General features: G+C 42.0%; 1 protein-coding gene across 4 annotated transcripts in view; it reads left to right on the top strand.

Moving 5' to 3' along the window:
- The first annotated feature begins 494 nt into the window (after window positions 1–494).
- The window catches only part of VPS41 (VPS41 subunit of HOPS complex), a 496,439-nt gene continuing 472,549 nt past the window's right edge, over window positions 495–24,384 (top strand). For 3 of the 4 annotated variants that reach the window (XM_070726287.1, XM_070726291.1, XM_070726289.1), the window contains exons 1-2: window positions 495–578; window positions 20,764–20,802. In XM_070726287.1, coding sequence (XP_070582388.1) covers window positions 504–578; window positions 20,764–20,802 — 114 coding nt within the window. In that variant the 5' untranslated portion in view covers window positions 495–503. The remainder of the gene's footprint in view (window positions 579–20,763; window positions 20,803–24,384) is intronic. The other variant, XM_070726288.1, reaches the window with a different exon arrangement.

Raw genomic sequence — 24,384 nt, forward strand, 5'->3', positions numbered from 1 at the left:
TAACAAATAGTATAGAAAGCACATTTCTAAAAGGGTGGCTAATGCTCTCGTGTGAAATCTTAATAACTTCCTTCCCCGCTCTGCTGTTCATATATGTTGGGATTGCAATTCTCAGATTAACGTGTTGATTTAGACATTTCGGCAGTTTCAGTTCAATACATCCCGAAAGCTCCAGGCTACAAACGCAATTCTAAGCGTTTAAGCAGTCAAGGAGGAAGAAACATGATTTGTGTTTATTGACAACTTCGCTGCTCTTTCTGGTGAATCCACTGTTTTGTTTCATTTCTTTCGACATAGAAACATATATTAAGCGCTTTATTTAAAAAAAAATATATGTATGATATCATTGTAGTTACGTTCTGACTTATATGTTATGCTTAATGTTTATTATCTTCACACCCGTAAACGCACAAAAAAAAATTCTAAAAACACATGTCTAGAAATTCTAATCTTTAGGGAAACTGGAGTTTAAAAAGCGGAGAAAATGAACTACATTACCCAGCATGCCAAATGACACCTACTTCCGGCATTCTCGTGTGACCGTCTCACGTATCGTTATGGCGGAAATTCTGGAAAAGGTAAAACTTATATGTACCCTAAGCTAGATGTTATGAACTGTCTGGAAAATCCTGAAGAGTTTCGAAAAATAATTATAAAACGGAAACTTTGGAGATGTGGGCTTTTTTCCGTTACTGATGTTGATAAAATAAAGTAGAAATCCAGCGGGATCGCCGAGTGAACAAACGATAAAGGAATGGGAAGAGGAAAGTTCTATTACTGTATACATTAAAAAGACCCTAATAATGAATAAAATATATAAACAGGGAACCTGAAGATACAATATTCGTTTGTTTATATGAGGGGAAAGAATGTAAAGAAAGTATTGTGAAAACGTGCAGTTTCATTTCCGATTGCAGAATAACGCAATAATATAATAATTAACTTGCTCTACGAGTGTTATAGATTGAGCTATAAAAATATTAAGGTTTTTGGACGACAGTTTCCTCCACTTTAGCGGATTGCTTTATGAACTTTAGTTGCGACAGTCTTAAATAATAGGCTGTGGAGTTTTCAGATTCAATCTACAAAGGCTTGAAGGAATTTGAATATAGAACATATCTGCAACAGCTTAAAGCAAGTGCATGCACTTCTAGGAAAATATACAATTGCTTTAAGGTGATTAGGAAGGTTTGGAAATAAGCATGTTGAAACTTTTAAAAAGAATTTATTTCAATGTCAATTGATGAAAATTCCATTAAATTAATTCATGAGGCAAAATTAATATTAATAAAATAAACATTTAGAGAGGCATTCCAATAAAGAGGCATAAAAATCGAATAAATAAAATAAAAAAATAAAAAAATATTAGTTTTCATATAAAGACTTAAAGTTGAAACTATATTTAGGAAATTTATTTAGGAAAAACTAGAGCAGCGAGGATTTTAATTGCTAAAACATAATTTCCATTTGGTGATTGCAATCTCAATTTAGTGGCTGGCGGCTGGATAAATGGCCTCCATGGGCCATGTCCGGCACACGGGCCATAGTTTGGGAACCGATGTTCAATTTCCCCACAGCACACCTGACCATGTCTCACGGCACACTAATGTGCCGCAGCACACTGGTTGAAAAACACTGCCTTACATTATCCATAGATACAGTTCAAGCCTTTTACAGAGTCATTAATATGGCCTAGTATGTTGATGTACAATTGTGTCTCTTCATATTTACTTCAAATCAATGAATAAGTGAAAGTCATACTGAAGTATTATGGGCTCAATTATACCCACCTTCATAACTTTCAGATGGATTACTGCTACCTCAAGTAGGAATGGTAGTACCACAGAAGTTTGTGCCTAATTCATAACACTTGTAGGACCTGTACAACAATAAGGAGTCTAAGGAGAAGGGCAGCATAGAAATCTAACAAACCAAACAAACATTGGAGTAAGCACCATTCCTGAGAGGTCTAACAGAACTTTGGGAGGGTTCTTGATGTTTTACTCATTCTATCAAGTAATAACAAATCAATTAATCAATGACCAATATTTTTCTATCCTATTGCGAGACCTGAATCCAGAGAGAGTGTTTAAGAGTTACATGCCAGAGGAGATTTGAAGTAGAAGTTAAATTGCATGAGAATTTGCAAACCTTCCAAGACTTCAGAGGGACCACCTTTTAATGCTATACTTGGGCCTAAATAAGTGTCTGAAACCTGCTTTTGGACATTCAACTTTCTAGTTAGTTTACACCACCACCCCGCCGCCACCCAAAAAATTAAGAGAGTCCAGTAGTGGCAGTAGGCTGTGTAAAACCTTTACAAAATGAGGCAGAAATATTTCAGGACACCAAGTTACTTGGATCTAGAAATAATGTTCAGATTCATTAGCTAGAATTCATTCATCCCACCTATCCTGCAAAGTTAGTGTATAAATCATGATGTTTATAAAGAATCCATGAAACATCTTTTGTACTAGTGATTCCTTCACCATTTTGTACCTGATAAGTTGAGCTTTAAATTTCATAATGATAAAGCATTTTTATTTTAAAAAATGACTACCACATGAATTTTGGCTATAATTAACTGTTTCAAATTCACGTGGCATAAATATATTTCTATGATTATAGCACAGCATGTACTATATGTTGATATGATTAGCAGTTATAGTCAGACACTTGCAATTATTCATCTTATTGTCAAAATGTTACCTCATAAAGTTTTTAAAGCCTTCTCTTCTTATGAAATCTTTATTTTTATTGTGTGCTGCTGTTAAAATGCTTAAATTCAATGTCAGCATATTAGATGTAACCTTTTATTGCTATTGATAACTAAATAAGTTTAGTAAATCTTCATTTTGCTGACGAAGGAAGTGTGATATCAGCAGATTTTGTAACTGAACAGGTGAAAGATTTTCGAGTTGACTCAATTTCTTTTGTGTGTTTGGTAAGATATATTACTTTCTGAGAAACATATTGTAAAAGTAAACTTTTTGTTGATGATTTGAGCAACGTAAGACCAAGAATAATGTTGGTTATCATCTTACTTGCTTCCTGAGTTCCTTTTGAGTAACTTTAAATTCCTTAAGCTTTGAAAGACATCCTGTAGAATCTACTTTCTACTGTAAAGAAAAAAAATACTTCCTGTGTAAACCATAAAACCAAAACATTTTAAGGGATGTTTATAATGAATAGCAGAAATAGAGCCAATTTTATAATGAATGGGATACATTTTTGTTTAAAATTTGGTTGTAACAGACATGCTTATTTTTTGAGATAATAGTTCAAAATCCATTTAGATATCAACATTAGCTTCTTTGATATTTGTTTTTAGCTCGTATATCTACATTGTGATTCTACATTGAACACTGCATTGGTAGAACACTAAAGTATAAATAAAGGAGGGTTACTTATTGCATTACTCTACTGAATATTCAAATTATCCTTTTCTGTTGACCAGCATAAAATATTCAAAGCTGTAGAAAGTATGTTCACTTCTTGGAAAGTCTGTCCAGTTTTTATTGAACTGTGTTTGCTTTACGTTAATTGATTGCCTGGAGGGCATTTGTCAAAATGCTGTGAATAGAAAAGATGATGTGAATAGAAGACATTTTGATAGAAAAAGCAATACAGTGATCCCCCGGGTATTGCGATCCTGATCATTGCGAAACGGCTATATGGCGATTTTTCAATCCGTTAGTAAAAACACCATCTGCGCATGCGCGCCCTTTTTTCTATGGGCACGCATGCGTAGATGGCGCCGGGCAGATCAGCTGCTGGGCGGCTTCCCTGGGTCTTCCCCCTCTTGCTGGCGGGAGGGCGAGCGGCGGGCATCAGCAAGGAGTTTCCCCACCGCCCACGCAAACTCGTCGCTGCCGCTTGCCCGCCCATGCCGTTCATTCTCGCCGCTTCCCAGCTGAGTCCTGAAGCGAATTGGCTTCAGGACTCAGCTGGGAAGCGGCGCGAGCGAGCGGTGCGAGCGAACGGCTTGTCCGCCGCCTGCCTGCCCGCGCGCCCGCCGCTCACCCGCCCTTCGCCCGCCCACGCCGTTCATTCTCGCCGCTTCCCAGCTGAGTCCTGAAGCCAATTCGCTTCAGGACTCAGCTGGGAAGCGGCGTGGGCGGGCGAGCGGCAGCGAGGAGTTTGCGTGGGCGGTGGGGAAACCCCAGCGCCGCTTCCCAGCTGAGTCCCCTTCCCAGGAACCCCAATCTTCGGCTCCTCGCTAGCGCTGCGGAAGTAAAAACACCATCTGCGCATGCGCAGATGGTGTTTTTACTTCCGCAGCGCTACTTCGCGAAAAACCGATCATTGCGGGGGGGGTCCTGGAACGGAACCCTCGCAATGATCGGGGGATCACTGTACTCTCAGTTTGACTTTTATTGGGAAATTATACTTTGATATATGAATCAAAGGGGTAGAATTAAATATTTCAAGACCTTGGTGTTAATATGTCAAATAATACCAATATCTGTAGTGATTTAATGAAATATCTGAGAATTAAAAGCCAGTAAAGCAAGAGTTTTCTTTGCAAAACTTGGATAGTTACCAATGCTTCTGTGTACCTGAAACCAGCAGAATGATTTTATTCTATTTGAATTAGGCAAATAAGCAGCAATGTTGTAATTCTTTGGTGCTGCTCTATATATTCTAGGTAACATAAACATTTCTTAGGCAAATTATATTTTGGAGGATTAATTTAATTTTGAACAACTACAGTGTTGGTCAATTCAAAATGTTAATAAATATGAAATCTGAACATTTAAGAAAGTAAAAGTGAGGTTTTGGCTTTCTTAGGAAAATATCTATGTATGCACAATTATTGTGCAATTATTAGTGTGCAGAGTTGTTATACAACTAAATAAAAAACAAAAAATTGCCTATCTCATTCACTTATTTGCATTTCTTAAAGTGAGAATAATAAACAACTCAAAATGTACAAATAAGCATTTCTGACATTTCACACAACAAAATCAATGACCAATATTAGCTACCCTTCTTTTCAGTAACAGTTATAAACATTTCATTGAGTCTGTCAGTTTCTTGATCTGTTGTTGATCAACTTTTTAAGCAGCAGAAGTCACAGTCTTACAGACATTGTTCAAAGAGGTGGGTGCTGTTTTCCTTCACTGTAAATCTCTTACTTAAAAAGGGCTCACAAGTTCTCAATAGGGTTTAGATCAGGTGAGGAAGTGGACCATATCATTATTCTTTCATCTTTAGGACCTCTACTGGCTAGCCACATAGTGGAGCATTTCAATGCATGCAATGGAGTAGGGTCATTGCATGTCAAATGGTCTGGGGTTCCCAGCTCAGTCATCACAGATTTTGATGAAATTTGGTGTGAACATGCACATGTATCTCCAATGAGCATTTGTAAATGCTTTGATGATGCAATACTTGCAGAGATACAATCATGGATTCTCCTTTCAAGTCCCTGCAGTCAATCAGCCTCCGCCTTCTGACCATCAAGGTTGTCTTCCTGGTGGCAATTGCCTCCTTCATACGGATTTTAGAATTGGCTGCCCTGTCTGTTCGGGAGGATCTCTGTATCTTTCATCCAGACAGGGTCGTGCTGTGCTTGGATCTATCTTTTCTGCCCAAAGTTAACTCCTGGTTGCACCAGACCCAGGTGGATATCTTGCCTGACTTCTGTTCCTAGGCATCCTATCGAGAGACATTGGCATATGTTGGACGTTAGGCAGGCCCTCTATAGATGCATAAAACAAATAAAAGACTTCAGGCAGAAGGAAGCTCTTTTCGTTTCTCTCCAGCCATCAGCCATGGGTCAGAAAGTGTCCCCTTCTACAATAGGATGGTGGCTGAAGCCCTGCATTGTTGCTGCTTATCATCATAAGGCTATTCCAATCCCAGGCCAGATCATAGTACGCTCTACCAGGAGTGCTGTCACTTTGGCTGCCTGGTCCACTCAAGCTTTAATACTGGACATTTGTAGAGCTGCAACCTGGTCCACTCCTATCCCCTTTGATCGGCACTACATGATTGATAGCTATGCCTTGGCTGAGGTGTCCTTTGGACAGAGGATTCTCCAGAGAGTAATTGCCCCCACTTCCACCATGGGCCCAGCTGTTCTCCGCCTTTTGGGGAACGAAGTTGGGTATGTCCCACACATGACTTCTCCTGCCAAAAGTACTGGAAAATTAATGTTGGTTCCTATGTGATATGTTCCTTTTCAGTCCTTAGCAGGAGTAATCACTCCCTCCCTGTGTCAGGATCTGGGCTCAATTCTGGGGTAAATTTTTTTCTTTTTTAGGTGCTCACCTTTTCATTGCAAGAAACTGCCACAATCATGGGAGCGAAGGAGAGTGGCCAGCCAAATTGATATAAGCTCGGTGTCAGGTGAACAATTAAGACATCTTAATAAATAAATGAACTTCCACGTCTTATTTCTTTAGCGTAGAGTCATATTTATTAACAGAGCCAAATTAGATTCAAAATGCTTCATTCCAACTTAAGGTACCTTAAGATTACATCCAGGTCAAAAAGCTCATCTACCATCCCCACACCCACAAGGACAATCATGTGGACAAATCCAATGCAGAGATTTCTAACTCCTTCCTGTGTTCAGTTACTTTAGATTCTGCGTGAAAGAATGTGTGCTACGTGGCATATTCACTCACTTGAAAAAAAACCATTTTTTTTTCTTTTACTGTGTCAGGCCAGCCTTTGAATTCACATTTTTACCTTGGGCCTGACAGGCGGCCTTCCCTGAGACTTGGGGTTGCACCATTCCAAACCATCCTACCTTCCCCCTCTGGGACCCTTTGGCTTGTTCGGATAATTTTCATGCTTGACTAACCTATCAGCATTGACGTCCCGACTCTTTACCCAGGTAGCCTCCGACAGAGGGTACCCCTTCCAATGAATTAGGTACCGCAATGTTCCCCGGAAAATGCGGGAATCCAAAATTCTTTTCACTTCATAATAAGGTTCCCCTTGAATTACTACAGGGGAAGGGAGCGACTGTGCATGTGGCCTAACGTTGGATCTGATCACCGGCTTAAGTAGGCTGCAGTGAAATACAGGGTGGATCCTCCCTAGGATTCTAGGTAATGCAAGCTGCACCGTGACTGGGTTGATTATTCTCACTATTGGAAAAGGCCCCAAGAATTTAGGACCTAGCTTTTTGCTAGGCAGCCTTAACCGAATGTATTTGGTAGACAGAAAAACTTTATCTCCCACTCGGAAAAGTGGTTGGGGAGATCTGCTTGTTTCTTGTAGGCTTGCGCTGCCTCTGTCAGCGCCTTCTTCGTGTCCTCCCATCCTCTCTTCAGCTTCTCCATCCACTCCACCAATATGATGGACGAGGGAGGTTCTGTAGGTAGTTCTGGCATGGGAACGAAATCTCAACCACTGGTAACCTGAAAAGGATTTAGTCCTGTGCTACTGTGTACAGAATTATTGTATGCTACTTCTGCAAAAGGCAACAATTCAGCCCAATTGTTCTGCTGGTAATTCACATAACATCTAAGGTATTGTTCCACTAGGGCGTTAGCTCTTTCTGCTGCTCTATTTGTGGAAGGGTGGAACGCAGAACTGAGTCCTTGGGTGGAACCAATGGTGCGAACGAATTCTCTCCAGAATGTGGCTGTGAATTGGACCCCCCGATCTGATATGATTCTGCGGGGGGCTCCATGCAACCTGTAGATGTGTTTTAGGAACAGCTTAGCCAAATGTCTGGCTGTGGGTAGCCCCGAACAAGCGATGAAATGGGCTTGTTTAGAGAACAAATCGATGACAGTCCAAATAACAGTGTTACCCTTGCTCTCAGGCATGGCTCAGATTCTGGGTGAGAGAGGGGTGTCAAGCAGTCTGTCCCCTTATGGCCCGTCTGGTCACATCTGTAGCAATTTGTTCCCCTCATTACATCTGATCAAGGGAACCCAGCTGACAAGAATTTAGGGCTGGCCTCTTAACAGGTCCTTTGTGGCATGGGGCAGGGGTGAGGTCCCTTCCCAGCAAGAATTACATCACCCAAAGCAACTGTGGTGGCATACCAGTCTTGAATTGCCCAACTGCCTCTCTCAATTTTGGATCAAGGGCACATTTGAAATTATGGACCAAACAGGTTTCATTAAATGCTGCACAGGCTTCCCTGCCGGGATTTATTTGAATCCTTGTTACTCCTCTAATTCTCCACTATTCAATGTAGCATAATGAGGAACCCTCTCATTATGCAATTTAGGAAAGTCTCGTTTTTCCGTCAAGAGAGCAGGAGAAAAGGACCTGAGCAGATTTGAAAATCCTCCACAAAGGAATCCCTTTGATGTAATAGAGTATGCCTTTATCTCGCAATTCACTTAGGGAGCCAACAAGGGTGTGTGTGTGGAAGTACATTGGTACATTGTCTCTGGCTTAGTTAATTCAAGCTGTTCCTCTTCCCCCTTTACCTTCCGTGCTGTAGCATTCCGGTTGTGTAGAAAATTCCAAACTCTTCTATCTCCACATTCCTGGATACTCCCACTGCATTCCTCAGAAGAGCAAGTTGGAATTGATTGTCAGGTGAACAATTAAGACATCTTAGAAAATAAATGAACTTCCACGTCTTATTTCTTTAGCGTAGAGTCATATTTATTAACAGAGCCAAATTAGATTCAACATGCTTCATTCTAACTTAAGGTCCCTTAAGATTACATCCAGGTCAAAAAGCTCATCTACCATCCCCACACCCACAAGGACAATTTATTTATTTATTTATTGGATTTGTATGCCGCCCCTCTCAGTGGACTCAGGGCGGCTAACAACAGTGATAAAGACAGAATGTCAAAATCCAATACTAAAACAGCTAAAAACCCTTGTTATAAAACCAATCATACATACAAACATACCATACATAAATTATAGAAACCTAGGGGGAAAGATTATCTTAGTTCCCCCATGCCTGACGGCAGAGGTGGGTTTTGAGGAGCTTACGAAATGCAAGGAGGGTGGGGGCTATTCTAATCTCTGGGGGGAGTTGGTTCCAGAGGGCCGGGGCCGCCACAGAGAAGGCTCTTCCCCTGGGCCCCACCAACCGACATTGTTTAGTTGATGGGACCCGGAGAAGGCCCACTCTGTGGGACCAACTGGTCGCTGGGATTCGTGCAGCTGAAGGCGGTCCCTGAGATAAACTGGCCCAGTGCCATGAAGGGCTTTATAGGTCATAACCAACACTTTGAATTGTGACCAGAAACTGATCAGCAACCAATGCAGACTGTGGAGTGTTGGTGTGACATGGGCATATTTAGGGAAGCCCATGATTGCTCTTGCAGCTGCATTCTGCACAATCTGAAGTTTCCGAACACTTTTCAAAGGTAGCCCCATGTAGAGAGCATTACAGTAGTCGAGCCTCGAGGTGATGAGGGCATGAGTGACTGTGAGCAGTGACTCCCGATCCAGATAGGGCCGCAACTGGTGCACCAGGCGAACCTGGACAAACGCCCCCCTCACCACAGCTGAAAAATGTTTCTCTAATGTGAGCTATGGATCGAGGAGGATGCCCAAGTTGCAGACCCTCTCTGAGGGGGTCAATGACTCTCCTCCCAGGGTAATGGATGGACAGATGGAATTGTCCTTGGGAGGCAAAACCCACAGCCACTCCGTCTTATCAAATCCAATGCAGATATTTCTAATTCCTTCCTGTGTTCGTTTACTTTAGATTCTGCGTGAAAGAATGTGTGCTACGTGGCATATTCACTCACTTGAAAAAAAACACCATTTTTTTTTCTTTTACTGTGTCAGGCCAGCCTTTGAATTAACATTTTTACCCTGGGCCTGACACTCGGTGTCCAGACAGAGGTAAGTTAATACCCACAAGTGACGACTCCTGCCAAGGATCAAAAAGTAATATATCAGATAGGAACCGGTGTTCATTTTCAGCCCGCTTTTATAAAAAAAGACCTGAGAATTCTGTTAAATCATTGTGAGAAATAAACTCAAAAATTCAGCAAGAGGCTAATGAATATGAGCATTTATTGGAAGAAAAATATATCAAGAGTCATATCTTTTACAAAAGGTCTTGGAGGGGCCAAAAATCTGAATCAAATGACATTCTGGCCTGAATACATCATATAAATACATTTAGTCATTTCATGCAAACAGCGATCTTACTCTTCTCACTCAATTGTCTGATCATGTTATGTAACATTTTGGCATCTTTTTGAGTGGATTTCCAGCATGGAAAATCCCTAACATTTTCATATAACACCCTGACATCTGCACATAACAATTAATGCTTCCTTTCTCAAGTCAGCTTGTCTTTGTCCGACACATCTTTTCCTGTCCATCTTTTCCTGTCCATGTCAGCATTAAATGTCTTATTATTTCCCTTTTTTTTCTGAGAACAAAGAAACAGCTGACACAAATTTATCTAGGTTATATAATATGTCATACAATATGGCTGCGCTCTTGCTCTTTTATTCCTGGAACAATATTCCACTTCTCTCAATCGTTCTCTTAAGAAAGAGCATGTTTCACCCCCTCTAAAAAAGTAGGGGTGGTATTTCATTGCTGACGTATAAAGCCCTAAAATAGGGACAGAGATGAGGCTGTTGCTATTACCATAGTGTCCTCTATGGTGATGGGGTTGCTGGTTCAAGTGCCTGAACTGGTAGTGAAAATGTCACTATGGACCAATAGTAGTAGTAATGTCTGTGTAAAATAAACAAGACAAAACAATGATAGAATGGATGTGACATTGTCATATAATGTCCTCCACTTTATCACTATTTTTAAGGCTTTATATGTCAATGAAATTGTCAAGGATTAGCTCAATCGTATGTGATATTCCATTATGTTACCATATAAGGTAAAAGAAGGATGTAAGCATATTAAGCAGTAATGAATGCTTAGTTTAAACTGCAATCTGATTGGACCAGAGCATTATAAAATGCAAAGCAACATTGCAATGATTCTTAACTGTTGGCTGTCACTGTTGGTGGTAAGGTTAGTTAGCTGGCTGGAGCAGTTTTGAGTGTGAGTTAATTATTGAGTTAGAGCTGTAGTGTTGATACAGGGAAACCTGGATTGGTTTAAGTATCTACATGTAAGTAAACTACTGCATATAATTAAAGCAAGTTTGTTGTTTTGAAACCCGAAGACAAACGCCAAGAGCAAATGCTCAAAAGATGTTTCCTCGCGGACACCTGGGAGAGTGCAGCAGCAGCATCTTTCTTTTCTAGACCTATGCTTTTATGGCTTCAACAGCTCCAGCAGCACATCCCCACTGATGATCTACGAGGCCAACAGGATTTTAACAATGTTTTTGCAGTGGCCCAATATGTAGCTGATGCTACCCTGCAATCATCAAGATTTGCAGCCAAGGTCAGTAGCGGCCTCAACAACGGCGAGAAGGTTTCTATGGCTGCGCCTTTGGCAGGCGGGAGTGAGGCAAAAATGGCAGCTGGCCATGTGTCCTTTGAAGCGCGATCACCTATTTGGCGACCTGGACCCCTTTCTCATGGAAACCGCTGACAAAAAGAAAGTTTTGGGGCCCACCAACAAGAAGGCTATCAAAACTCAACCCTTTCGACATCCCAATCGTCAACAGGATCAAGCGTTCGCTTTCCAAAGAAACTCAGGTCAGTATTCCCCTCATTTTCGCTCCCAAGCTGGCAGAAACCCCAGGGGTAGAGGACCCCGTTAACAACGAGGTTCCTCCTCGACCAGAGCTTCCAGAAAGCCCAGATGGTGAGCTTCATTCCACTCCCATGGGGGGGCGCTTGGCTTGGTTCCTGGGTTATAGCTACTGTGGAATGGGGCCTTCAGTTGGAGTTTATTTCCATACCTCCTAAATGTTTTATCTCATGCCCATCCCCCAGGTCTTCCCCATCTCGTATCCGAATGGAGGAAGCTATTCAACATTTGTTGTCTATCAGGGCTATCCAACCTGTTCCATTTTTCCGTAAGAGGTCTGGGCTTCTACTCCATCCTCTTCATGGTCCCTAAGACTTCTGGAGGATGGAGAGCCATCTTGGACCTTAAACATTTGAACTAGTTTATTAAATATAGGAAATTCAAGAAGCATTCTTTGTCATTCATCTTAGCCGCTATCCATCCTGGGGACTTTATGGTCTCCTTGAATCTCACGGAAGCCTATCTTCATATTCCCATTGCCAAAGGTCACAGAAAGTTTCTATGCTTTGCCTTCCAGGGCAAGCACTATCAATATAGGGCCATGCCCTTCGGGCTTTCCTCGGCTCCTCGAGTCTTTACTAAGTTCCTAGGAGCCCTGGCGGCTCACATTCGAGCCACGCCCATTCATATTTTATGCTATTTGGATGACATTAATTCATGGGGCCTCTAAAGAGGGCACCTGCTCAGACCTCAACATTACCATGTCTATCCTACAGGATCATGGTTTCTCCATTAATCTCAAAAAAACCCAGCTCCATCCGTCTACTTCTATTCTATACCTGGGAGCCATCATTAACTCAGATCTCTCTCAGGTTTTTCTCTACTGAGAGAAAAGTCAGTATTAAGGAGCTCATTTCCCAAATACGATCTCAGAGAAGGACTTCCATCGTTACCCTGTCTTCTCCACTGGGAAAGATGGTATCCTGCATTGGCATTATCCCCTGGGCCCGTCTTCACGCCAGAGATCTCCAATGGCTTCTGTTACCGTTCCAGAGATCGGGGAACAGCAACTCGACACGCCTCATCATTGTTCCATCCACAGTCCTAAGATCCCTTACGTGGGGGACTTCCCCCGCTCTGGACAAGGGATCCCCCTTCAGCTGTCCAGATCAATTTACCATCACCACAGATGGCAGCTTAATGGGCTGGGGAGCCCATGCTCAGGGCTTGATAGCCCAGGGCACGTGGTCAATGGAGGAGGCTTCCAGACCTATCAACTGGCTGGAATTGAGAGCAGTGTAGTTAGCCATCAAACAATTCAAACCTCACATCATCAATCAACATGTATTCATTCTCACGGACAATATAGCTACAAAGAGCCATATTTGCAGACAAGGGGGTACCAGGTCCAAGGCCCTGATGAGGGAAGCCCTGAAACTGGGTCTCTGGGCAGAGAGACATCTACAGTCCCTGTGGGCCGACCACATATCGGGAGTTCTCAATGTGCAGGCAGATTGGCTGTGGATCCAGGAGAGTGGAGCCTTCATCCGGCTCTGTTCCGGCAAACCTGCCTCAAATTTGGTCACCCATTGCTAGACCTATTTGTGACCGCGACCAACACTCAACTCCCTCGATTCTACTCCAGGTTTCCATCCCTAGGAGTGGAGGCAATAAATGTACTCAGAGTCCCCTGGCCTTGAGGGCTGCTTTATGCTTTCCCTCCAATTCCAATTCTCCCAGATGTGATCCACAAGATCATCCTCGAGAAGGCCCAGGTGATACTGATAGCTCCTCACTGGCCACGCCGGCCTTGGTTCATGGACCTACAATGTCTGTCCGTCCAGGACCCCTGGCGACTCCCCATTTTGGAAGATATGTTGCAGCAGGGGGCCTCTCACCATCCAGATCTGGAGTGATTCCACCTCACTGCTTGGCTATTATCCGGCGCAACCCAGATCTGCGAGGCTATGACCTGGACACTATAGAAATAATTCTGAAAGCCAGGAGAGTCTCCACCAATAGAATTTACAACCACATATGGTCCAGGTTTCACCAACGGTGCGCACAGGAAGACCTATCCCCCCTGTGCATTCCCATTCACAGAATTGTAGCCTTCCTCATGAAAGGTTTCCATCAAGGCCTCTCAACTAGCACCATTCGCCATCATCTAGCCACTCTATCTTCGGTCCTAGCAGGACCTCGCAGACAACCACTCTGCCCTTTCCCGTAAATTCAAGAATTTTTAAGAGGTATTTCGAACCTCAGGCCTTCCAGGGTTGACAGATACCCGTCCTGGGACTTACCACGGGTTCTCCATTCCCTCACTCAGGCACCATACGAACCCCTAAGATCAGCGTCCTTCAGGTACCTATCTTACAAGGTAGCATTCCTGGTGGCGATAACATCGGCTCGACACATCTCAGAATTGGCAGCCCTATCCATTCGGCAGGATCTATGCCAGTTCCATACGGACAAAATAGTCTTGCGTCTGGACCCCACCTTTCTACCCAAGGTCAATTCCATGTTCCACAGATCCCAGGACATTGTGTTGCCTTCAGTTTGTTCCAACCAGAACCATCAGCTTGCGGTCAGATGGCACACCTTAGATCTCACCAGAGCGCTGAGAATCTATATCTAATGGACAAGACCCATCCGGAGGTCAGAAGCCCTATTCGTGGCCTACCATCCCAGATACCTGGGTTCCAAGGTATCCTCAACCGTAATAGGTCGTTGGATATGAGGGACTATCTCAAAGGCTTATGAGTCAGCTTCCCTCAGCATACCCAGAGGTATCACAGCACACTCCACAAGAAGTGCAGCCACATCTGCCGCATGGGCAACTCAAGGTCCATTGGAAGAAGTCTGCAAAGCAGCCACTTGGGTCTCTCCAAACTCTTTCATAAGGCATTACAAAATTGACTCTTACGCTTCAGCGGATGCTGCCTTTGGCAGAAGAGTCCTCCAATCCATTATCTCTCATGATAGCGAACTTATCCCTCCCTAGGGACTCATCTATTGGGTATGTCCCACGTGACTGCTGGACCGGCTCCTTCAGTACAGAGAATAGGCGTTGATTGCTTACCTGAACGCCTCTTCTCATACGCTGAGCGGGTACAGCAGTCACTTCCCTCCCTTTTTCTATTCTAACTCTGGTTATATCCTTTAACCTGTATTTTTTCCTATCATGAGAATTGAGCACTATTTGAGCCACCACACTTGAGCCTAAGTTTACGGATTTGCAAATTCTGGGGAAGGGGCGGATCCAGCAGGCTTTTTAAAGACTAGGTTCAGTCCTCTGCGGATTGGACAGCGAGCAACCCATGTGATTGCTATACCCGCTTAGCGTATGAGAAGAGGCGTTCAGGTAAGCAATCAACGCCTATTCTCTTCCATACTACAAACCTGTTTTACACTGTCTCTTTAAATCCGTAATGGCATCATCATCATGTGCACAAGAAAAATAACCGCCCCGAATCTCATCAATTCTGTCTTGCCTAAATCCAGCTCCTAGTCCCTCAGATCTTATGTAAAAAAGTACTCTTTCCAAGAATAGGACCGCTGGAGTTTAAAACATTAATGCTAATTTTTTGTTCTTATTGTTCTTAATATTAAATTGCAGCAAAATATAAGTTCCGGTTCGTAAATTTCTACTCGCTCCGGCTTTTAAATCTGATACCTTCTCTCGTTCGCCTTAACCTTCAAGTTTTTTTGAAAACTTATCCCGTGGATTCTTTTTTTTTCTTTTTTACCTTTTCTTTTCCTCTGATGATCTTTTTATTCCGATTGACTTCTGTTTAAAGTATTTTTTTTTCCCTTCCTCCTTCATGGTCGTGCTGCTATGGCCGGGCACCTGGTTGTGTGTCCGGTTCTTCTTTCCTGCAGCTGCGAGGTGATCCCTTCCCTTCGAGGCAGTGGCGATCTGCCTCTCGGGCTCCGGGAGACCCTCTGTTCTTTGATCAGACTTCCGAGTCCGATCAAACTGCGAAATCGTGACCTCAGGTAGAAAAAGGAGGTTCAGCGACGGAGCTCTGTTCCCTGCCTCCCGTCGCAGCGCTGTTGCCACCCGGAAGTCTAGAATACCTCATTTCAACGCTCCTCAGGTCAGTATATCCCTCGATCCAGGAGTCAATCAGATAGAGGGAATAGAGGCAGACAGTACAGAAGTCAGAATAGGGAAGGGTCTTCCTCTTTTTTCTTCAGGGGAACCCTTTGGAGCCGTCAGGTTTCTGGCAGAACCCTGGTTGAAAAACATTGCATTAAGCTGTACATCCTGAAGCTGAAATAGAATTCTTTTATTGGCCAAGTGTGATTGGACACACAAGAAATTTTTCTTTGATGCATATGCTCTCAGTATACATAAAAAAAGAAACATTTGTCAAGAATCATGAGGTACAACACTTAATGATTGTCATAGGGGTCAAATAAGCAATCAAGAAACAATATAAATCATAAGGATACAAGCAACAAGTTACAGTCATAGTCATAAGTGGGAGATCGGTGATAGGAATGATGAGAAGACTAATAATAATAGTAATTTAGGCTTAGAGGATGTAGGCAGAATCAGCAAGTGCTGCTACCATGGCTGCGGAGTAGCAGAGAGGGCAAAAGAGATAGAGAGAGGCTGCGCTGTGTACCCTCACTGGGAGTGCCAGGCCTGAGCGGGGCAATAAGTGGAGGCTGTTCGCTCCATTACCCCCACTTTCCCTCCCCATTTTTTGGCGGCTGCGGGGGGCTGGTGGGATGGTCGGAGTGAAGGCAAGCCAAATTAACACATGGCAGTGCAGGGTTTATTTTTCTCCAGATAGGCAGGCTAGTTTTAGAACTTTAGCCGCTCAGATCCAAAAGGCAGGAAAGGCTCCCATATCCCAGTTATCATTTCTCCTGGGAAAAATTATCTCATGCATAGGAATTACACCGTGGGCTCACCCACACACTAGGGAGCTCCAATGGCTGCTGTTACCTTTGCAGATAGCTGGTCAGGGCACCTCATCCAGGTTCCTCTGAAGGTAACAGATCCCTATTTTGGTGGCTATCTTCAGCCTTATCCAAGGGAACCCTCTTCAGGACAACATAACAACTCATCATCACCACAGATGCCAGCCTCTTGGGCTGGGGAGCACATGGACAAGGCATGATGGCCCAGGGCACATGGACTCAAGCGGAAAGCCAGCATCCCATCAATTGGCTGGAACTTCAAGTGGTCTTCTTGGCACTTCATTGCAATTTTATCATTGCAATTTTACACAGCCAGGTAGCGGTTCTACATATACTGATCCTCACGGACAATAGTCACATCCAACACCAGGGCAGGACTTGCTCCAGATCCCTGATGTGCCTCTACCGATCCCTGAGCCTATGGGCAGAAACACATCTCCTCTCCCTGACAGCAGACCACATCTCTGGGGATCTCAATTGACAAGCGGATTGGCTATCCTGATCAGTGATCAACCCAGGGGAATGGAAACTACTATTGACCCTCTTCAGTCAGATTTCCATCAGGTATGGTCTCCTACAGGGACAGAGGTCAGCTCCCAGCTCCCACACTTCCTCTCCCAGTTCCCAACACTGGGAGCAGAGGCGACCAACGCCCTGAGGTCCCCATGGCCCCCGGGACTCCTATACTCATTTCCTCTGATTCCCCATAATTCCAGATCTCATATAGAAGATAATCCAAGAGGGCGCCCACATCATCGTCATCGCCCCACACTGGCTAAGGCTAAGGTTGTACGGGGGGATCTAGAATCCCAGGGATATGATTCAGATGCCATTAAAGTAATGTTAGCTTCCAGAAAACCGCATTCCCATCCCCAAAATCATAAGATTCCTAATGCGTGGGTTTCGCCAAGGGCTTACTGCTAATATCATATGCAGTCAGCTAATGGCCCTAACTCCTAACTCTTTCATCAAACACTATAAAATTAACTTTTTCTCCTCCGCTGACGCAGCCGTTGGCAATAGAGTTCTACAAAGGTAATTGAACATGACACTTAAATCTCCCCTCCCTTGGGGACAACTATTGGGCATGTTCCATGTGACTACTGGCTCCAGCACCAGTATTAAGCATAGGCGTTGGACTCTTACTTGAATGCCTCTTCTCATGCGTAGCCGGAGATGGTAGTTACATCGTTCAGATTTGTCTTTCTTACTTCCTTCTATAACTTTTTTCTCCTGGCCGGGAGTAGACTTAGTCGTCAGCCAACTCTAGCCATGTTTCGGATTTGCAAAATCAGGGGAAAGGGGAGGATCCGGCTGTGATTTTAAAGACTTGGCTTGGCCTCTGGGATTGGACGAGCAATACCCACGTGACTAACGTCTCCGGATACGCATGAGAAGAGGCGTTCAGGTAAGAGTCCAAAGCCTACTCTCATCTCCTCAGTCCATAAAACCTTTCCCATTTCAACTTAGGTGTCTTCTTCAGTGGTGGTCAGGTTTCAGCCTCCCTTATCTTGGCCATTTCTCTGAGCACTGAATACCTTGTACTTCTAGGCATTCTAGGTTGCAGTTCTGGAATATGATAGCGCTGGAGGATACTGGATTTCTAGTAGCTTCATGACATAAGAACATAAGAAGAGCCATGCTGAATCAGGCCAAAGCCCATCGAGTCCAGCATTCTGTGTCACACAGTGGCCCACCAATTGTCCTTGGGGATCTTGAGCAGAAAGAGAAGGCAAGACCCTCCCTTTCCCTTGACCCCCAACAAGTGATATTCAAGGGAATCCTGCCTGCCTCAACCAACATAGAGGCAGTACTTGGACATCCATTTCAATAACCATCTATATGCTTGGCATCCATGAATCTGTCTAATCCTGCCTTGAAGCTATCAAGGCTGACAGCTGTCACGACCTCTTCTGGAAGTGAATTCCATAAGCCAATGACCCTCTGGGTGAAGAAATATTTCCCTTGATTTGTCCTCACTTTCTTACCTATGAGTTTTAGAGAGTGCCCCCTTGTCCTAGTATTGTGTGACAGAGAAAATAATTTTTCTCTATCACACAATACTAGGACAAGGGGGCACTATAAAATCATGCATGGGATAGAAAAGGTGGATAGAGAAAAGAATTTTTCTCTATCCACCTTTTCTATCCCATGCATGATTTTATACACTTCGGTCAAGTTACCCCTTAAACACCGTCTTTCAAGGCTGAAGAGACCAAGGCGTTGTAACCTGGTATCATAAGGGACGTGCTCTATTTCCTTTATCATTCTTGTTGCCCTTTTTCAGTTCCATTATATCCTTCTTGAGATGCAGTGTCCAGAACTGTACGCAGTACTCCAAGTGTGGTCTCACCATCAATTTGTACAGAGGCAATAAAATGCTTGCTGACCTATTTTCAGTTCCCTTCCTAATCATGCCAAGCATGGAATTTGCTTTTTTTACTGTTGCTGCGCACTGGATTGACATCTTCATTGAGCTGTCCACCAAAACCCCAGGATCCCTTTCTTGGGTTGTCTCGGAAAGTTTTGTCCTCATCAGTTGGTGGGTATAATTGGAATTCTTTGCCCCGATGTGCATAACTTTTAGGTTTAGGTTAAAATGCATTTGCCACTTTGTTGCCCACTCACTCAATTTTGAGAGATCCTTCTGGAGCTCCCGACAATCAGTTTCACTTTTCACTACCCGGAACAATTTAGTGTTGTCACTATTTACTTACATCCAGATCATTAATGAATAAATTAAAAAGTAAAGGTCCCAAAACTGAACCTTGGGGTACACCACTTCTTACTTCTTTCCATCCAGAGAATTGTCCATTTATTGCCACCCTTTGCTTCCTACAATTTAGCCAGTTACTAATTCAGGACAAGACCTGTCCTCTAATTCCGTGGCTGAAGAGATTTTTTAGGAGCCTTTGGTGAGGGACATTGTCAAAAGCCTTTTGAAAGTCAAGATATACAATATCAACTGGGTCCCCTTTATCTGTGTGTTTATTTACACCCTCAAAGAATTCTAACAAGTTAGTAAGATATGATTTGCCTTTGCAAAAACCATATTGATTTTCTTTCAGCAATGCCTGTTTTTCTATGTGCCCAGTAATTTTATCTTTAATAATGGTTTCCATCACTTTACCTGGAACTGACATGCTAACATGTCGAGGAGCCTTGTCTCTCTTTCATGTGTAGAACAAGAATTTACCCAATCTATTCGGGGATAGTTGAAGTCCACCATTATGACTACCCTATTTCTTTTTGAGGCCACCTTAAATTCATTTTCCAAATAGCAATCTGCCTCTGGGGTTTGGTTGGGAGAGTGATAGCAGATCCCTAACGTCAGATTAGTTTCCTGTCATGGGATTTTTATCCACAATGTTTCTGTGGGTGAGTTTGAATTTTCTTGAATTTTGAGTTCGTGAGATTCTAACTCCTCATTTATGTACAAGGCCACACCACCAACATTTTCCCCTCTCCTGTCCATCCTATACAGTTTATAACCTGAAATCCTTGTGTTCCATTGGTTTTCTTCTGTCCACCAGGTTTCTGTTATGCCAATAATATCAATACTATTTTCTTTCGCCAAGCATTCCAATTCCCCTATTTTTGCTTGAAGGCTTCTAGCATTCGTGTACAGACATTTATATATAATTTTGATTTCATGTTTGATTCTTCTTAAATCTTTGGCAATTAATGTATATCTTTTTTCTCAACACATTTCTTATGACCTTGTTGACTATTTACAACAAAATATTTGATGGTTCTGTGATCACACCCCAATATCTTTCAAGATATCAATAGATTTAAATATCTATTTTGTCTGAAGAAAAGAAACTGCCGAATAATTATGCTCACCCTGATATAGGCTATTGATTTCCATAGGCCACACCCTCCTTCATTACACAAAAAAACATCAACTTTATATCCAATAAGCTTTCAAGTTTATACAGCTTCAAATTGGAAAATATGCATAACAAATGATGATATGGTCAAAATACGCACTTGCCTAGTAATTGTGCACACAGTATAGGGATGCCGAAAATACTTTCCTTTGGCTAGAATAACATTGCAATTTTACAGATCTAAGATGTGTATTTATATTTTATTTTAAATAACTCTTTCTCGGCCCTGCTCCTCAAAAAAAGGCATAGTTTGAAAAAGTTCATTGAAGAATGAATTCCATTAAATAGAGTAAAGTTTTGGATTATGCTGTTAATTTATTAACCTTTTCCACATTATAATTTCTTTCTCCTCTTATATGGTTTTCAGGAGTCTGTGACTGATGAAGAAACAACAGATGAGTCTGAGGTAAAATTATGAAAGTCCTTTATTTTTTACCTTTGCACATTGCAGATTCATTAAACGCTGTTACTGAAGATGCAACACAAGTCCCAATAAGTCTGGATAAAGTTTTTCTGCTAGAAGAATATATCTTAACTAATCATGAGAGGAATTAAAATTTATATGCTGTTGTTTTTGTTTTGCATATATAAAATGAGATTGATACAAAGAAGAATTGGTATTTATTATAATGCTATAATTTGTTTCATTTATTTTGTCAGATTGGGCCTTTGAACTTATACAATTGTCCACAATACACAAATTGTCATATTATTTTTTTAAAAAATGTATTTAAATGGAATGAAAATTATTTCTAAGATGACTTTTGGATCTTTATAAGCACAAATTTGTACAAGGACCTTTTTACAAAATTGCAATTCATTCTCACATGCTACTAGTAAAGATTGGTGAAAGTTGAGTTATATGAATGTGTGTTTTATGGTGTTATATAAGAAGACAGTGAAGACAATGAAAGTGGATCAGCTCTAGTCTTATTTCCAACTTCCTTTTTGTAGGCAAGGTTATTAAAAAGAAGGCAGTCTTGCCCTTGACAAAAGCGATGATCTGAAACTTTTCAGTTAGGTTTCAAGCCAGAGATGGCATTACAACACCGACATGGCATTGATTATACTTGTGACCTTTCTTGCTAATATCTAGTGATGGGCGAACCGAACTTGCACAATTCGGGTCCGTACTGAATTTTGCGGTGTTCGGTATCCTGAACCTGAACCCAAAGTTTTTTAAAAATTCGTGCCGAAGTTCGGGTTTGGTTCGGGCAACATGCTGAAGTCGCAGACCAATGGACAGCCTTCTTTTTATCTGAAGCCATGTGGTCTCTGGACATCAAGGTAAATGAAAGGCTGGGATTGGCTATGTGTCCTGCTGACCACTGATTGGCCAGCAGTATGCATGGCTTGGATTGGTCCCCAAGGACATCTGACCTGCCTCTATAAAAGGCAGCACCTTGCTGTCCAGTCCCATTGTCAGAGATACCAGCTAGCGAGGGAAAGTATGTTACTTATAGTGAGAGGGAGAAATAGATTAGCTTTCACTTTGTTTCTGTTACAAAGAAAGAGAGACCTCAAAGACTCTTCATACAAGTTGAAGAGACAAGAAAACTTTGGTGAGCAACCAGGCAGGGCAGGGCTGAAGAAGAAAAAAACAGGGGGAGGCAGGGGAGGCAGGGGGCCAGTTGCTCTCTGCTACACCTCCACTTTTACATTTTTAAAACTTTTTTCCTTTCATTCATTTTGTGTCCAAATGCATGGAAGGGCACAACAATATTATTTGTGGGGGTTTGGGGGGTTATTTTCTCTATCCTATACGTCCACTTTCAAATTTTTAAACTATTTTTTCCTTTCATTCATTTTGTGTACAAATGCATTTTAGGGAACAACAATATTACTTTGTGGGTATTTTTGGAGTTATTTTCTCTATCCTATACTTCCACTTTCAAATTTTTAAACAATTTTTTCCCATTCATGCATTTTGTGTACAAATGCATTTTAGGGCATAACAATATTACTTTGGAGGTATTTTGGGAGTTATTTTCTCATTCATTTTTATTTTGTGGGCGGCAAGACTGCCACTCAGTAAGTCCCCCCCAAAAAGGTTGCTGAATCTGAACAAGCCTGCTGTTCCTGTCTGAAGAAAAGGTCTCCAGTGCGGTCTGGGGTCCTTCTAGTCTTGGAAAGCAACACCTGCTTCCAGGGCGAAAGCTATTTCCTGTATCGAGAGGGAGGGGGCTCCTGTTCTTGTCTGAAGAAAATGTCTCCCATGCCCTCTGGGGTCCTTCTAGTCTTGGAAAGCAACACCTGCTTCCAGGGCGAAAGCTATTTCCTGTATCCAGAGGGGGGGACGACTTGTCCAACGTGCAAATTGGTTGGATTGAAAAGTTCATGTAGAAGTGATAAATCAAGCCATTCTAGTAATTAAAAAGTGCAATGGCTAACATGTTGAAATCCGCCCAGTCTCTAAGGAGAATCGTGGCATAAAAAATGAAAAAATAAATAAATACATAAAAAGGGGTAGATGGACACTTTTGTGTTGCTACTGACCTCTGGCACTCATATTTTTGGGTCCACCTCTGGGCCACTTTCTTTCAATTTTTTCTGTGCATTTCCTTTTTTTCTATATATAAAAAAAGCCACTAGCGTTCTGTCAATTTATTTTTGGGTAAAACAAGGGCCAATTCCCATCTCTGCATCTCTTTCTTCTATCTAATCTGAAGCCTCTAGTGCTCTCTGAAATTTAATTTTGGGTCAAACACAGGGCAACTTCATGTATCTGTGATGCAAGATACAGAAGATATGACGAATCAATCACTCAGTTGGAGATGCAACGAGCTTCGTATGGGCTTCGATTTCAGAATATAAAAGAGGAAAAAGATGAAGATTTAAAAATGACTATGGCTGAAACTATTGGAGGAATACTCCAAGAGGATCCCACAGCGCTACTGAAAGAAATTGATGAAGTATACAGAATCTCGAATAGCTACATCCGTCGTCATAACCTCCCAAGAGAGATACACATTAAATTCACAAGAAAAGCTCTGCGAGATGACATACTTCACTGGTCAAGAAATGCCAAACTCCAACATCAAGGAGCTGAAATAAAAATACTAAAACAAGTTCCAAGAAGTGTCAGAGAAAGCAGAAGAGATTACCACTTTCTAACCCGAATTCTGATCAAAGAAAATATAACCTATCGTTGGCTTATCCCACAAGGTCTTTCTCTGACATGGCGCTCCACAAGATACAAATTGGAAAATGTAGAACAAGCTATGTACTTTTTTTGAAAACAGTGGCATCAGCCGCCTGGACCATGCAAACCAGCAACAAGTGGTTGAACAACAACTAGTTCAACAACAACCAGGGGAAAAACTAACAACTCAGCAAGAAGAAGATCTGGGGGCTACTGCTCAGGTAATAGAGCAGGACCAAGGTGCCAGAAGAGTTCAACCTCAGCGAGAAACCAAAAAACCTATTAAATGACAACAAGTAAAGATTTAAAAATCTTTTCTGTAAACGTTAATGGACTTAATGAACCAAGGAAAAGGAAACAATTTTTTTCTAAAATTAGAAATCAAAATGCTCAAATTACAATATTACAAGAAGTGCATATTAAAAAAAATAACCAAAAATTACTGTTGAATCCAAAAATTGGAAAAATGTATGCTGCATTAGCAGATAAAAAAAAAAGAGGTGTAGTGATGTATGTTGAGAACTCTATAAATTCCAAACAAATATTTAAGGATAATGAGGGTAGAATATTGATTGTACAAGTTGATATTGAACCTAGACCTTTAGCTGTTGTCTCTATTTATGCTCCTAATGAAGATCAAATGACATTTTATAAAAATTTGCATCAAACAATAATAGACCTAGCTATTGAAAATGTATTAATAATAGGTGATTTTAATGCTATCGCGAATAGACAATTAGACCACTCAGGGGGGGGGAGGTAACAATAAAAGGAAAAGAAACAAAAAGACAAGAAGGAATTTGCTACCTAGTACTTTTCAAAAAATGAAAGGGGAATTATTGTTAA

The sequence above is a fragment of the Erythrolamprus reginae genome, chromosome Z, assembly GCF_031021105.1.
Source record: "Erythrolamprus reginae isolate rEryReg1 chromosome Z, rEryReg1.hap1, whole genome shotgun sequence".
NCBI lineage: Eukaryota > Metazoa > Chordata > Lepidosauria > Squamata > Dipsadidae > Erythrolamprus > Erythrolamprus reginae.